The 14,589-nt window shown below is 39.5% G+C and overlaps 1 protein-coding gene across 11 annotated transcripts in view; it reads right to left on the minus strand.

Moving 5' to 3' along the window:
• The window catches only part of CNTRL (centriolin), a 90,288-nt gene that overhangs the window by 45,679 nt on the left and 30,020 nt on the right, over positions 1-14,589 (minus strand). For all 11 annotated transcript variants that reach the window (XM_053656524.1, XM_053656523.1, XM_053656522.1 and 8 more), the window contains 2 exons: positions 7,541-7,694; positions 6,327-6,547 (listed from right to left, as the gene is read on the minus strand). In XM_053656524.1, coding sequence (XP_053512499.1) covers positions 6,327-6,547; positions 7,541-7,694 — 375 coding nt within the window. The remainder of the gene's footprint in view (positions 1-6,326; positions 6,548-7,540; positions 7,695-14,589) is intronic.

The raw sequence follows: 14,589 nt of genomic DNA on the forward strand, positions 1-14,589 counted from the left end.
CCAGAAATCAAAGGCATTTTTGTATACTAACAATGAATCAGCAGAAGCAGAAATCAAGAAAAAAAATCCCATTCGATATAGCAAAAAGAAAAATAAAATATCTGGGAATAAACCTAATCAAGGAGGTAAAAGACCTGTATGCAGAAAACTACACAACACTGAAGAAAGAAATCAAGGAAGACACAAACAAAAGGAAACATATATTGTGTTCATGGATTGGAAGAATTAACATCATCAAAATGTCCATACTATCCAAAGCAATTTACAGATTCAATGAAATACCTATTAAAGTACCAATGGCATATTTCACAGACATAGAACAAACACTTCAAAAATTTATATGGAACCATAAACAAGCCCAAATAGCAGCTGCAACTTTGGGAAAGAAGAACAAAGTAGGAGGAATCACAATACCTGATACCAAACTATATTACAAGGCCACTGTAATCAAAACAGCCTGGTACTGGCATAAAAACAGGCACATAGACCAATGAAACAGAACAGAGACCCCAGAAATAAACCCAACTCTTTACAGTCAATTAATATTCGACAAAGGGGACAGTAACATAAAATGGAGTAAAAATAGCTTCTTCAACAAGTGGTATTAGGAGAACTGGACAACTACATGCAAAAAAATGAAACTCGAGCACCAACTTACACCATACACCAAAATAAATTCAAGGTGGATAAAAGACTTAAATATAAGCCATGAAACCATTAAAGTCCTAGAGGAGAACATTGGCAGGAAAATCTCAGATATTTCATGCAGCAACATTTGTACTGATATGTCACCTAGGGAAAGGGATATAAAGGAAAGAATAAACAAATGGGATCTCATCAAAATAAAAAGCTTCTGCAGGGCTAAAGAAAACAGTATTAAATTAAAAAGACAACCAACTGTATGGGAAAACATATTTGCCAATGATACCTCAGACAAAGGTTTAATCTCCAAAATATACAAAGAACTTACACAACTTTTAAGAAGACAAGCAACCCAATTAAAAAATGGGAAAAGGACTTAAACAGACACTTCTCCAAGGAGGACATACAGAGGATCCAGAGACAGATGAAAAGATGCTCAATATTGCTAGCTATCAAAGAGATGCAAATTAAAACCACAATGAGATACCACTTTACATGGGTCAGAATGGCTATCATAAACAAAGCAACAAACAACAAATGTTGGAGAAGTTGTGGGGAAAAGGGGTCCCTAGTTCACTGTTGGTGGGATTATAGACTGGTACAACCACTGTGGAAAACAGTATGGAATTTTCTCAGAAAACTAAAAATGGACCTGCCTTTTGACCCAGCAATTCCACTGCTGGGATTATATCCTAAGAATCCTAAAATACCAATCCAAAAGAACCTATGCACCCCAATGTTCAGAGCAGCACAATTTACAATAGCCAAGAGCTGGAAGCAACCTAGGTGCCCGTCAGTAAATGAATGGATCAAAAAATTATGGCGGGGACTTCTGCCAAGATGGAGACGTAGGTGGAGGAACGACCTCGCCTCTGTGCACAACCAAATCTAAGAACAACTATTTTTTACAGCAGTCACAACCAAGCCACACGAAAAATCGACAATACGGAGTCCAAAGGACAACTAGATACTCAGCTGGACTGGTACGAGGAGCGAGGCCAGCAGCGGAGCAGGTTAGCAAGAAAAAATTCCCGGGGCGGTGCTCGGTGCGCACAGGCGGCAACCAAGGGCGCTGATCGCGAGCGAGCTGGCTGCCGGAGTGCACAGGGAAGAGGTCGGTCGGTCTGTCGGTCGGTCGCGCGCATTTACGTGCGGAGAAGCCAGTGAGAAGGGAAGCCCGCGCGGGGCAGCAGGCTCGCACAATTCCGATTGGATAAACCCCAGGCGTGCGGAGTGACTGGATGCGCTGGGCTAGCGGAGGGGACCGCCATTGCTCCCTCTCTGACCACGCCCCCACACACAGCGTCACAAACCAGCGACCTGGGTCTCCCCGTCCTGGTAAACAACTAAGGCTTCGCTCCGCTCACTTAACAGATCGAATAGACCAAAAATGGCTCTAGGACAACTCAGAGCCCCAGAACCGATAGACCTAAGTGATGAAGAAATAGCCAGTCTTTCAGATGCACAGTTCAAAACACTGGTTATCAGGATCCTTACAGAACTGGTGGATTTTAGTCACAAATTAGAGAAACATATGGAAGCTAAACTAATTGAAATGAATGGTGATACAAAGAATACCAATAGTAATGGAAAGAAAATTGGGATTCAAATCAAGGGAGTGGACCAGAAGGAAGAAAAAAATGATCAAACAGAAAGGAATGAAGAAATAAGAATTCAGAAAAATGAGGAGAAGCTTAGGAACCTCCAGGACATCTTTAAACGTTCCAACATTCGAATTATAGGGGTACCAGAAGGGGGAAAGGAACAGCCACCAGTGGAAAACTTATTTGAACAAATAATAAAGGAGAATTTCCCCAAGATGGCAAAGGAAATAGACTTCCAAGAAATCCAGGAAGCTCAGAGAGTCCCAAAGAAGTTGGACCCAAGAAGGAACACACCAAGGCACATCATAATTACATTAGCCAAGGTTAAAATGAAGGAGAGAATCCTAGAGGCAGCAAGAGCTAAGGGGACAGTCACCTACAAAGGAGTTCCCATCAGACTGTCAGCGGATTTCTCAAAAGAGACCTTACAGGCAAGAAGGGGCTGGAAAGAAGTATTCCAAGTCATGAAAACCAAAGATCTACAACCAAGATTGCTCTACCCAGCAAAACTTTCATTTAGAATGGAAGGACAGATAAAGTGCTTCTCAGATAAGACCAAATTCAAGGAGTTCATCATCACCAAGCCCTTATTATATGAAATGTTAAAGGGACTTACCTAAGAAAAAGAAGATAAAAAAGATGAACAGTGAAAGGACAGCAAACTCACAGTTATTAAGAACCACACCTAAAACAAAAGCAAACTAAGAGGACAGCTAGATCAGGAGCAGAACCATAGAAATGAAGATCTCATGGAGGGTTAGCAACAGGGGAGTGGGAGGAGGGGAAGGGGGGGAGAAGGTACCGAAAATAAGTAGCATAGACAGTAGATAGAAAATAGATAGGGGGGAGGGTAAGAATAGTAGGGGAAATACAGAATCTAAAGAATTTGAGACACATGTTCATGAACTAAAGGGGGAAATGGTGGGGGAGGGGTATGCAGGGTGGAGGGGAAGGGAGGGGGGAATAGAGCAAATGTAATGGCATAATCAATAAAAAAAAATTTAGTGAGAAAAAAAATCATGTGAAAATTATATATGAGAAAAAGCAATGTAGCAAAATATAATTGGTAACTGTGAATGAAAGGCATAGTGATTTAATCTAGCAACTCATGTGTAAGTCAGAAATTATTTCAAAATAAAAGCTTAAAAAGATAAAAGTTGGGTAACACTAAGCTATTGGCAAGTACAAGTGGTATAATGGTAGTCCTCACATTGCTAGTGGAAGTAGAAATTGATAGGATCAGTATGAACAATAATTTGACAGTATGTTGTGAGGTTGAGGAGGCATTTAAGTCTCTAAATCACAGTCCCACTCTGAACACAGTTCTCATATTCAAGATGTGTACAAGAATGTTACTCTCATTGTTGTTTATAATAGCAAAAGACTGGAAACTAGCCAGACATCTCCCAAGAGGAGAATAAGTAAGAAGAGATGGAGGCGTAGGTGGAAACAGTGTGCCTTCTCGCACAACCAAGTTTAAAGACAACAAAGTTTTAGTAACAAAAAACGCAGCCAAAACACAGAAAACTGAACTTTACATAAGTCCGACAACAACAAACCGTTCAGCCAGACTGGCAAGAGGGGCAGAGCCAAGTCGGGCAGCAAAGATCCCCCAACCCAGGCTCGCAGGCAGCCATTGGCAGATCCCAGGTGTGGGGTAGCAACGGGCGGACCCAGTGAGGGCGCAAGGTGGCAAACTAACCGCGGTTGCATATTCGCGCGCAGATAAACCAGTGAAGGAGCAAGCAGGAGACAGACCACGCAGGCGCCAGTGGTGGGAAGCAGCAGAGGGGATTACCATTGCCCCTCTTTGACCCTGCCCCGACATACAGTGTCACAACCCAGAGACCTGGGCAGCCCCACCCTGGTGAATACCTAAGGTTCTGCTCCTCATACGCATAACAGGTGCAAACAGACCAAAACATGGCTCAAGAAGAACTCAAAGCTCCAGAGCCCGTAACTCTAAGCAATAAAGAAATAGACAAACTTTCAGATGCACAGTTCATAACACTGGTGATCAGGATGCTCACAGAACTGGTTGATTTTAGTCACAAATTAGAGGAACATATGAAGGTTAAACTAATTGAAATGAAGGGAAATGCACAGGAAACCAATAGTAATGGAAAGGAAACTGGGACTCGAATCAAGGGAGTGGACCATAAGGAAGAAAAAAAATGACCAAACAGAGAAGGATGAAGAAACAAGAATTCAAAAAAAGGAGAGGCTAAGGACCCTCCAGGACATCTTTAAATGCTCCAACATCCGAATTATAAGGGTACCAGAAGGGGAAGAGGAACAGCCATGAGTGGAAAACTTATTTGAACAAATAATAAAGGAGAACTTCCCCGTTCTGTCAGAGGAAATAGATTTCCAGGAAATCCAGGAAGCTCAGAGAGTCCCAAAGAAGTTGGACCCAAGAAGAACCACACCAAGGCACATCATCATTACATTAGCCAAGATTAAAATGAAGGAGAGAATCCTAGAAGCAGCAAGAGATAAGGGGACAGCTACCTACAGAGGAGTTCCCATCAGACTGTCAGCGGATTTCTCAAAAGAGACCTTACAGGCAAGAAGGGGCTGGAAAGAAGTATTCCAAGGCATGAAATCCAAAGACCTACATCCAAGATTGATCTATCCAGCACAGCTTTCATTTAGAATGGAAGGGCAGATAAAGTGCTTCTCAGATAAGAGCAAATTCAAGGAGTTCATCATCACCAAGCCCTTATTATATGAAATGTTAAAGGGACTTACCTAAGAAAAAGAAGATTAAAAATATGAACAGTGAAAGGACAGCAAACTCACAGTTATTAAGAACCACACCTAAAACAAAAGCAAACTAAGAGGACAGCTAGATCAGGATCGAACCATAAAAATGAAGATCACATGGAGGGTTAGCAACAGGGGAGTGGAAGAAGGAGAAGGGGGGAGAAGGTACAGAAAATAAGTAGCATAGATGGTAGGTAGAAAATAGATAGGGGGGAGGGCAAGAATAGTAGGGGAAATATAGAATAAAGAACTTGAGACACGTGGTCATAAACTAAAGGGGGGAATGGTGGGGGAGGGGTGTGCAGGGTGGAAGGGAACGAAGGGGGGAATAGAACAACTGTAATGGCATAATCAAAATATATTTTAGAAAAAGAGAATAAATAAGCAATAAATTTGTGATATGCATACAATGGGATGTTACATATGTCAATAAAAATGAAGTAGAGCTACATGATTCAATATGTATAATTATAAAAAACGAGTATAAGGGAAGAAGAAAGGAAGGAACCAAAGAATATGTACACTATCATACTTTTTATATAAGTCTTAATATTATGCAAGCAATACTACATATTGCTTTGAATGGATACATGTATAATAAGAAAAAGAGATGCATGGAAATAATAAGCATATTCATGACATTTTTTTACCTATGGAAGGGGGCACAACACAGAGGGTTTCAAGCACATTTCAGTATTTTATTTCTAAAGCTGAGTTACATACATAGTGTTAAACACTAATTTTGATATTTTTATATGCCTGAGAAACTTCATAATATTAAAATATATTTATTCAAATATCCAGAGCCAGCTCTATTAAGGATGAGGTTTGGGAATCTGGGTTATCATGCATGATAAAGTTTGCTACAAAATTAAAACAGAGCAAGTGAAATTTCCAATAAGTGGCAACATATCAGGTACAAAAGGATACAACACTGTGTCTGTCTTCCCTGTAAAATAATGTTAAAATTACAACGCAATGACAAGAAAAATTATTGTAATTAATTTTAAAACAGAGATGATACTAAAATATGAACATTTAATACCATATTTATAATAGCTGCAATTTCATATTCTTTAGAGTTACTTGATAAGATCTTTCAGGAATAGAAATTCAGCTAAAATAACCTTCCATTCTTAGTTAAAAAAAAGATAATGATTCCAAGTGCATCACAACTGAAGGAAAAAAAAGGAGACTAAATAGCCACTCATACTTTTAGTTGCACTGTTGCTAACTTGCTTAGCTTATTTAATTTGGACATCATTTACTTCTGAGGCTAGGAAAAATAGGCAAGAAAAAACAAATCATTCATACCTTCCTCATATTTTCTGCATCGATGGCAACTATTTCCAGCTGGTCCCTCTCTTGCTCAACCTCGGTCAGTCTCTGCAGCAATGTCTCTTTCTCTTCTTGTAGCTTTCTGCACTCATTCTGAGCTTGAGTTGCCTGGCCTTTGATAGTCCCTAGGTATTCTTGCAACCCGCTGATGACACCTTCTAAATCCTTTTTCAGGGCTTCATTTGCTGCTATCTGGCCTAAGACAAAAAAGGGGAAAGTAATGTATATAAGAAAATGCTTTCAAGATATATAAATAATACTGCATATAGTCTCCTTAGTTATTTGTTACCAGCTAAGAATGAAAGTCTAAGCTTTAAATTATTCCTACTATTTTATTTTTCTTTTTCGAGATATAATGACAGTTTTTCCCATTATCCATAATAGAAGGGAAATAAGCAGGTATACAATAAAAATAGTATACTGAGTGGACATTGCTTATAAATTACTTAATTCTTACTGTAGAAAGTTTAAAGTAGTGATGTCCAAAGAAAATGAAAACTGAGTTCTTGCTGCTAGATACACAAAACAACACCCCTCAACAAACAAGACTAATCTAAGGCTGGGAACATAAACATGAAACCTGAGGACAAAAAAACACAAACAACCCCCAACCATATACTACATACCTACTATGTGACAGGCATGTTATGAACACTATCTTATTTCATCTTCCCAAGTACTAACGATTGAGGTAGAAATAATTTCTCCCAGGTCACACAGCTGATAATAGCAAAGCAGGGACTGGGATCTTACACTGAGCGAAGGCTCTCACCATCGTATCCTCACTTCCACCCTTCCCTTCCGCTATTATGACAATGTCACAATTTAAATTGGCATTACAATAGTAGGTCCTAAAATTCTCTCTACACTCTCCTTATAACTAGACACTGAAACCCTGATGGCAATGAGCTCTTTGCTCCTGGAAGGATTTTATACCTTAGAAGAGGGTGATCACATGCCCAAGTTTGTCATGATCATGTAACTGACTTCTTTTCTACTGACTGCAGTGACCTGACTCACTAGGACATCAACTCAACAAAATTAAATTTCAAAATTTTAGTTTTATTACACTTTTGGGTATTATGCCAATATTTCCTTATCAAATACTAGTACTAACAGCTGAAGCATATTCAACTATTATCTGGATTAATGTCTCTCTGAGTGTCATTTAAATCAACTTAAATTCTCACCTTCAGTAAGCTGCTGTTCAAGATCCTTAATCTCTTCAGTTTCTTTAGCAATTCTAGAGAGTATTTCGTCCAAACGGCTTTCAAGTTGTTTGTACTGCTTGTTCATAATGTCAAGCTGTTGTTCTTTACCCCTTTTCTGAGCCTTCATATGGCACTGAATTGAAAAAAAAAAACCCAACTCTTTAAAAATAACAATTTTCAATTTTTTTAAAGGAAGATTGGAAAATAAAATGTAACAATGTGCAGTATGTCAGGCTCTATGTTGTTTTCACGTGAGCAGTTTTCATTTATACCTCATGATGACTTGATCAGGGAACCATCTCCATTTTACAGAAGAGCAAATTGAGGATAAAAGAGGTTAAATGATTTTTCCGAGGGCACAACTAGTAGGTAATGTAGTCAAGTTCAAAGTTCTTTGAACTGCATTAAAATATGTCTCTTTAAAAAGGTTTTTGAGGACTTCCAGTTAAGATGGTGGCATAGACAGCCATGGCTCACCTCTTCGCATAACCACATCAAAATTACATCTAAAATATGGCACAACCATCACTCAGAACAGTCAGAAATCAGGCTCAGTATGTATTCTCACAACTACAAAATTAAAGAAATCATATCCATTCAAATTGGTAGGAGATGCACACACACGGCACAGGCTGGTCCCTTACACATGTATGGTAGATAACAATTCAAGAGGGATATCCTAGAGCAAGGAGTCCCAGCCCCACACCAGGATCCTCAGCCCAGAGTTCCAGTGCCAGGAAGATAAGTTCCCACAACTTATAGCTGCAAAAACCAGCAGGGATTGAGTTGGTGGGGTCTCAACTCAAGCAACTCATGCTAGAGTCTCAAGCAGTTCCTCTTAAAGAACACACACGCACAGACTCACCTACTGAGACTTACTCCCTCAGCTCCAGAGCCAGGGTGGCAGCTTCAGGGGCGCCAGCAGTGTACAGGGAAAAGCTGAGGTGTCTGGCATCCAGAGGCCATTGTCCCTTTTCTGGGCCCTCCCCACACAGAGCTGGCAGGCTGGTGCTGTATCTGAGACTCCATCAACCTGGCTAACATTATTTGACCCACCTTAGAGATCCCTAGACACTCTGCCCCCACCCTACTTAAAGACCCATCCAAGCAGCTTTTCCATATGAGTGGGCTGGTCTTGGCTCAAGCATCACAACTTCCTAAATCCTCTCAAAAAAGCAACAGCTGGCCTCAGTGAGCCTCAGACCCAGTACTAGCAGCAGCCAGTCTAGATTCACAGCTTGGCTTTGCCTGGGAATTGCCAAGCCCAGCATAAGTAGCAGCCATCTGAGATTGCTTTATAGCTCAGGCAGGATGGCCCTGGGAAAAACACAAGAGGGCTGACCTTGGCCTGCACCACCCAGGAAACCCCAGTGCCAGCCAACCCAGTGGACAGCTATAGACCACATCGGAGCACCAGCACCCTGACTCTGTACAGCTGATTCTCCACAGAGGGTGGAGGTTGGTGGTAAGTGGTCACAGCCAATCCTTGCAGCTGACTGGCCTGGATAAATCCCTCCCATTGATCTTCCAGCAGCAAGCAAGGCTCAACTATAAGAGGAGGGTGTACTCAGCCCATAAGAAGGGGCACCTCGAGTACCCAGCTTGGGTGATAGGGGAGGCTGTGCCACTGGACCCTATAGGACATCTACTATGTTAGACCACACTACAAAGACATGGAATCAAAGTAGCTCTATCTAATACATAGAAACAAACACAGGAAGGCTGCCAAAATAAGAAGACAAAAAAAACATGGCCCAAATGAAAGAGGAGATCAAAACTCCAGAAAAAGAGTTAAACTAAATGGAGATAGCAATCTATCAGATATAGATTCAAAACACTGGTTATAAGGATGCTTAAGGAACTTAGTGAGGACCTAAATGGCATAAAAAAAAGATCCAGTCAGAAACAAAGATACACTAATTGAAACAAAGAACAGTTTACAGGGAAACAACACTACAGTAGATAAAGTTGAGAATCAAATCAATGACATAGAACATAAGGAAGCAAAAAACAACCAATCAGAAAAACAAGAAAAAAAAAAGAATCCAAAAAAAATGAGGATAGTGTAAGCAGCCACCAGGACAACTTCAAGAGATCCAACACTCACATCATAGGGGTGCCAGAAGGAGAAGAGAGAGCAGGAAACTGGAAATCTATTTGAAAAAAATAATAAAAGGAAACTTTCCAATTTAGTGGAGGAAGTAGACATGCAAGTCCAGGAAGCACAGAGAGTCCCAAACAAGATGGATGCAAAGAGGCCCACTCCCAAGACATATCATAATCGAAATGCCAAAAGTTAAAGAATCTTAAAAGCAGCAATACAAAAGAAATTAGTTACCTCCGGGGGGGTTCCCATTAGACTATCAGCTGATTTCTCTAAAGAAACTTTGCAGGCTAGAAGCAATTGGCAAGAAATATTCAAAGTCATGAAAAGCAGGGGCCTAGAGTCAAGACTGCTATACCCAGCAAAGCTATCATTTAGAATCAAAGGACAAATAAAGAGATTCCAGAGAAGAGAAAATTGAAGGAGTTCACCACCACCAAACCATTATTATATGAAATGTTAAAGGAACTTATTTAAGAAAAAGAAGACCAAAGCTATGAACAATAAAATGGCAAAAAATACATATCTATCAACAATTGAATCTAAAAAACAAACTAAGCAAACAAGAACAGACAGAATCACAGATACGGAGAGGGTCTTAACTGTTGGCAGATGGGAGGGGGTGCAGGGGAATGGGTGAAGAGGTGAGGGGATTAAGAAGTACAAATAGGCCCTGGCTGGTGTAGCTCAGTGGACTGAGTGCCAGCCAGTGAACCAAAGGGTCACTGGATTGATTCCCAGTCAGGGCACATGCCTGTGTTGTGGGCCAGGCCCCCGGTAGAGGGGGGACACAAGAGGCAACCATACATTGATGTTTCCCTCTCTCTCCCTCCCTTTCCCTCTCTAAAAATAAATAAATAAAATAAAAGTACAAATAGGTAATTAAAGAATAGCCATGGGAATAGCCATGGGGATGTAAAATACAGTATGGGAAATGGAGTAGACAAAGAACTTATATGCCAAAGAACCCATGGACATGAACAATGGTGGAGGGATTGCCATGGGGGATGCTGGGTGGAGGAATGGTACAAAGGGAGAAAAATCAGGACAACTGTAATAGCATAATCAATAAAATACACTTAAAAATTTTTTTAATTATAAAAGGTTTTCAAAAAGTTAATTGATTACATATACATACAGAAAAAGACTATATTGCAAATGTTAACAAGTATAATAGCTAGGTGGAAGGATTACAGGAGATTTTAAATAAAATTTTTATACTAAAAATTGTATAATAAACAAGTGATAACTTTTTAATAAAAAACATGTGTACTTCTAAAAAAGGTTTCTTATGGGATAATAGAGACATGAAATAAAAACTTAATTGAAATTCGAGTTTCTTTTCCTTTTTTTTCTTTTCGTTTTGGGCATTTTTTCTTTATTATTTGTTTATTTATTTATTTAACTTGATGTTTGAGTACAGTTTTCTGTCTTTTACTCCCATCCCAGCCCTCAAGTTTATTTTCAATTCCTTATACAACTAAACATTTTGTTTTCAGTTTCAATGAACTAGGACCTCAGAGGGATTCAAACACCATTCAGCCCAGTGATTCTCATAATGGAGGCCTGGCCCCATGGAGGCACAATCTTCTGTTCTTACATATGTCCCTGGTGGAAAACAGAGCTTTCACACACCCACACACCCTCTCCCACCCTGACTGGCATCGCTTCAGGGAGCTACTGGTAACTGAAAAGACTGGATCGTATCTCTCAGGTGTGCTGGGGAAAAAAACTGACAACCAGGGAGTAGTCTAACTCTTCCTTTTACACATGACAAAACTGAGTCTCAGATTCTTCACATGACTTGCCCAGATCACTTGGAGAGTGCTCATATGGACACAAAGTAATTCCCCAAAGTCTTCGCCCTCTGCTCACATCCTCACAGGCTCTGTTTGCATCGCCCCACTCCCATCAGAGGAACAGAGCAATCAGGGGAATTATCAGGGGAAAGAACTACATTACAGTCCAAACAACAAACTCCAAGACCCAACTGATTGTAAAATAACATTTTTCAATTTTAGAGGTCTGCTGCCTCCAAAGACAAGAAGGATCAAATGAATGGCAGCTTGATCAGAAGGTTTTAAATTTACTACTGGTAAAACTTGACAGAATTTCCAAAACACTTCTTCCTACATTCCCAAAATCTTTCTGAAAAAGCAACTGCAGGCAATAGCTTAAATTCGAAGTAAGTTTACGATTTTTATGGCTCGACAAAGAATTTAAAAAACAACACACAAACAACAACCCCGTGTTCATATCTCCATCAATAAATCTTTAAAATTTACCATTAAAAAATTCATTGAAATTTCTTTACATGCAGGACAAAAAAATGGTTCACTATGTCCATGATTTGCATTAAACACATGGATGTAAAAGTAGATTCTGCAATTTTCACTACCGTGGTGCTCACAAAAGAGTTATTGTAAAAACAGGAACTTACATCTCTGACTCCTCCTCCTTTTAAGCCCTTTGTAGAGAGAGAGAGAGAGAGAGAGAGAATGATCCTACCTTAACTTAAAATTTGTTCTGTTAAAACTGAGCCGTTGAGAACAAGGAAATTGTGGGCGGAACAATTTCTAATGTCTTCAAATTTCTGTGCACTTCCCTCTCTGACAGCCACATTTTTGTAAGCGCCTCCAAGCCTCTTAACTTCCCAGCTCTTCAAACCACATTCCTGGCCGAGTGAGTGACAGCCCAGTCCGTCCAATCACGAGCAACCTCTGTTGGCCCAACAACACAGGAAGCTCCCAAGGGCCAATCACGCACACCCTTTGCAAAAGATTACTACAGGCTAAATCTCCACGGGGCACAATTACTGGTTGCTTTACAGGGCATTGCCGCTTAGGGAAGAAAGATATAAATCCTTTATTATTCGCTCCTGTGATATATGTGCTTCTAGCTATGGCCATTTTTATAACTAAAATAGGATTTGATTTTTTAATATTTTTTTTGAAACCTAGTTACATGCTTATGTTTGTTGAAAACTTGACTTAGGCTCAGCTCTGAGCTAATTTTAAAAATAATTAATCTCTTTAGACCTTTAATTCCTTTGTGGGGAAAGGGTCACTGTAGCCGCATAAGCCTGGGCTCTATGTCTATCTAAAAGGGTGAGCTTGGGAAATCATTTAAACTTTCTAAATCACATTTTCATCTTTTGTAAATTGAAAAAAGAGTCGCCAACCTTCTAGGGAGATAAAATTCCTTACCAGTATAGGCAAAATCCCAGCACTATGCAAGACATTGTTGGCATTTAACATACTTGTTTTCCATCATTCCTCGGTCATAATACTATTTTCTAATCTCTCAAGCTTTTACTTTTAAATTTTATTTGCAGTTTAGAAAGATACCTCATCTAATTACACAATAAAAGTTAACTGAATAAGTCTACATTTGTTTAAAAAGTATGCAGGGGTCCCGCTCTTGATTCTTTCCCTTTTGCTAAAATGTTCATATTTGTAACCTAAAAATGGGGTGCCTAAAACTAGCCAATAAGGCAACTTTGTTTGCAAATTAGAAAAAGATGCTCCCTGAAGTGAACAAATTATAAAGAGACATTCCTCTGGTGCTTAGACTAAGGCTATAATCTTAAGAACTAAACTTTAGTAGTTTTGCTGTTTTTTAATCCTCACTGGAGGATATATCCATTGATCAAGAGAGAGAAGACGGCAGAGAGAGGAACACTGATCGGAACCCACAAACAATGCATGTTCTCCAAACGGGAATTGAACCCGTGAACTTTGTTTTGGTTTATGGGCGGATGCTCCAACCAAGCAACACTAGCCAGGACACTTTTAGTAGTTTTAACAGTACCAAAAAGAAATCTTAAATCTGGTTTGGATGTTTCATCCTTGCTAACACAGATTGATTATAGCTACCTTCAAAATTTAGATGCCATTCCTATTTCTCATTTAACTCCTTCCAATACGTAATTCTTTGCATAAATACAGTGAGCATCAGACTCTATGTCTGCCAAGAATATCACTGTCATTGTTGAAAGGGAACATACAATCTAGGTTTTAACTAGACTCGTAGATCATAGAACTGGAAGGAGCAGCAAAGGAGCTTTGGGTAGTGCCTATAAGCTGGCTCCTTCCTGCCTTCCTTGATGCACGCAGGCAAAAACATAGGGCTGGGGCCCTAGGGATACAGTTCCTGTCCTCAGGGGCCTCCTTGGGGTAGAAGACTTATGAACAAATAAATGCAATAAAGATTTTATTGACCATAATACACACATTACTTAAAATATCTAACTTTTCATGTACCAAAAATTATTTAAAATAATCAAGATTACTTTTGGTTTCAATTTTAATACTAAATCTTGGCTTCTGTTAGAAAAGACCTTAAGTCTATGATGATAAGGTCACTCTTTGTCAAAATTAGTTGGTCTACAATAAAAAAAATCTACAACATTTTACTAAAATGTTTAAAGGAATAATTTAAAACTTCTCAAATACTCAAAGCAATTATAATGCATGGTCCTTACCATGTTAAATTCTGTAATTTCTCTTGATCTAGACATCTTAAAGTTATTTAAAAATCACCTTATTATGCAAAGTATACTATTAAAATATGCAGAAAATATTTCCACTTGTATTGTACAAATATTGGCTAAAATATTAATTAAGACTTCTCAGGGTAGAGACAGAAAGAGACAAGAACCTAATCCCATCATCCAGCCACCTAACCACATGGGGCCAAATTTTAGGAAGACATACTCTCAAACTCATTTTCACCAGGGGCCATATCAGCCTCACGGTTGCCTTCAAATGACCAAATGTAATTTTAGGACTGTGTAATAAATGTAACTACTCCTTAACTAAAAGCAAGGAGCTCAGCACTGCCACTGGGTAGAAACAAGGTACCAGGCCAGATGAAACAAGGTAGAGGGCTGGATTCAGCCCAAGGGCCTTGTGTTTGCCACCAG

The sequence above is a fragment of the Artibeus jamaicensis genome, unplaced genomic scaffold, assembly GCF_021234435.1.
Source record: "Artibeus jamaicensis isolate MK-2021 breed Jamaican fruit bat unplaced genomic scaffold, CSHL_Jam_final scaffold_1964, whole genome shotgun sequence".
In the NCBI taxonomy this organism is placed as follows: Eukaryota; Metazoa; Chordata; class Mammalia; order Chiroptera; family Phyllostomidae; genus Artibeus; species Artibeus jamaicensis.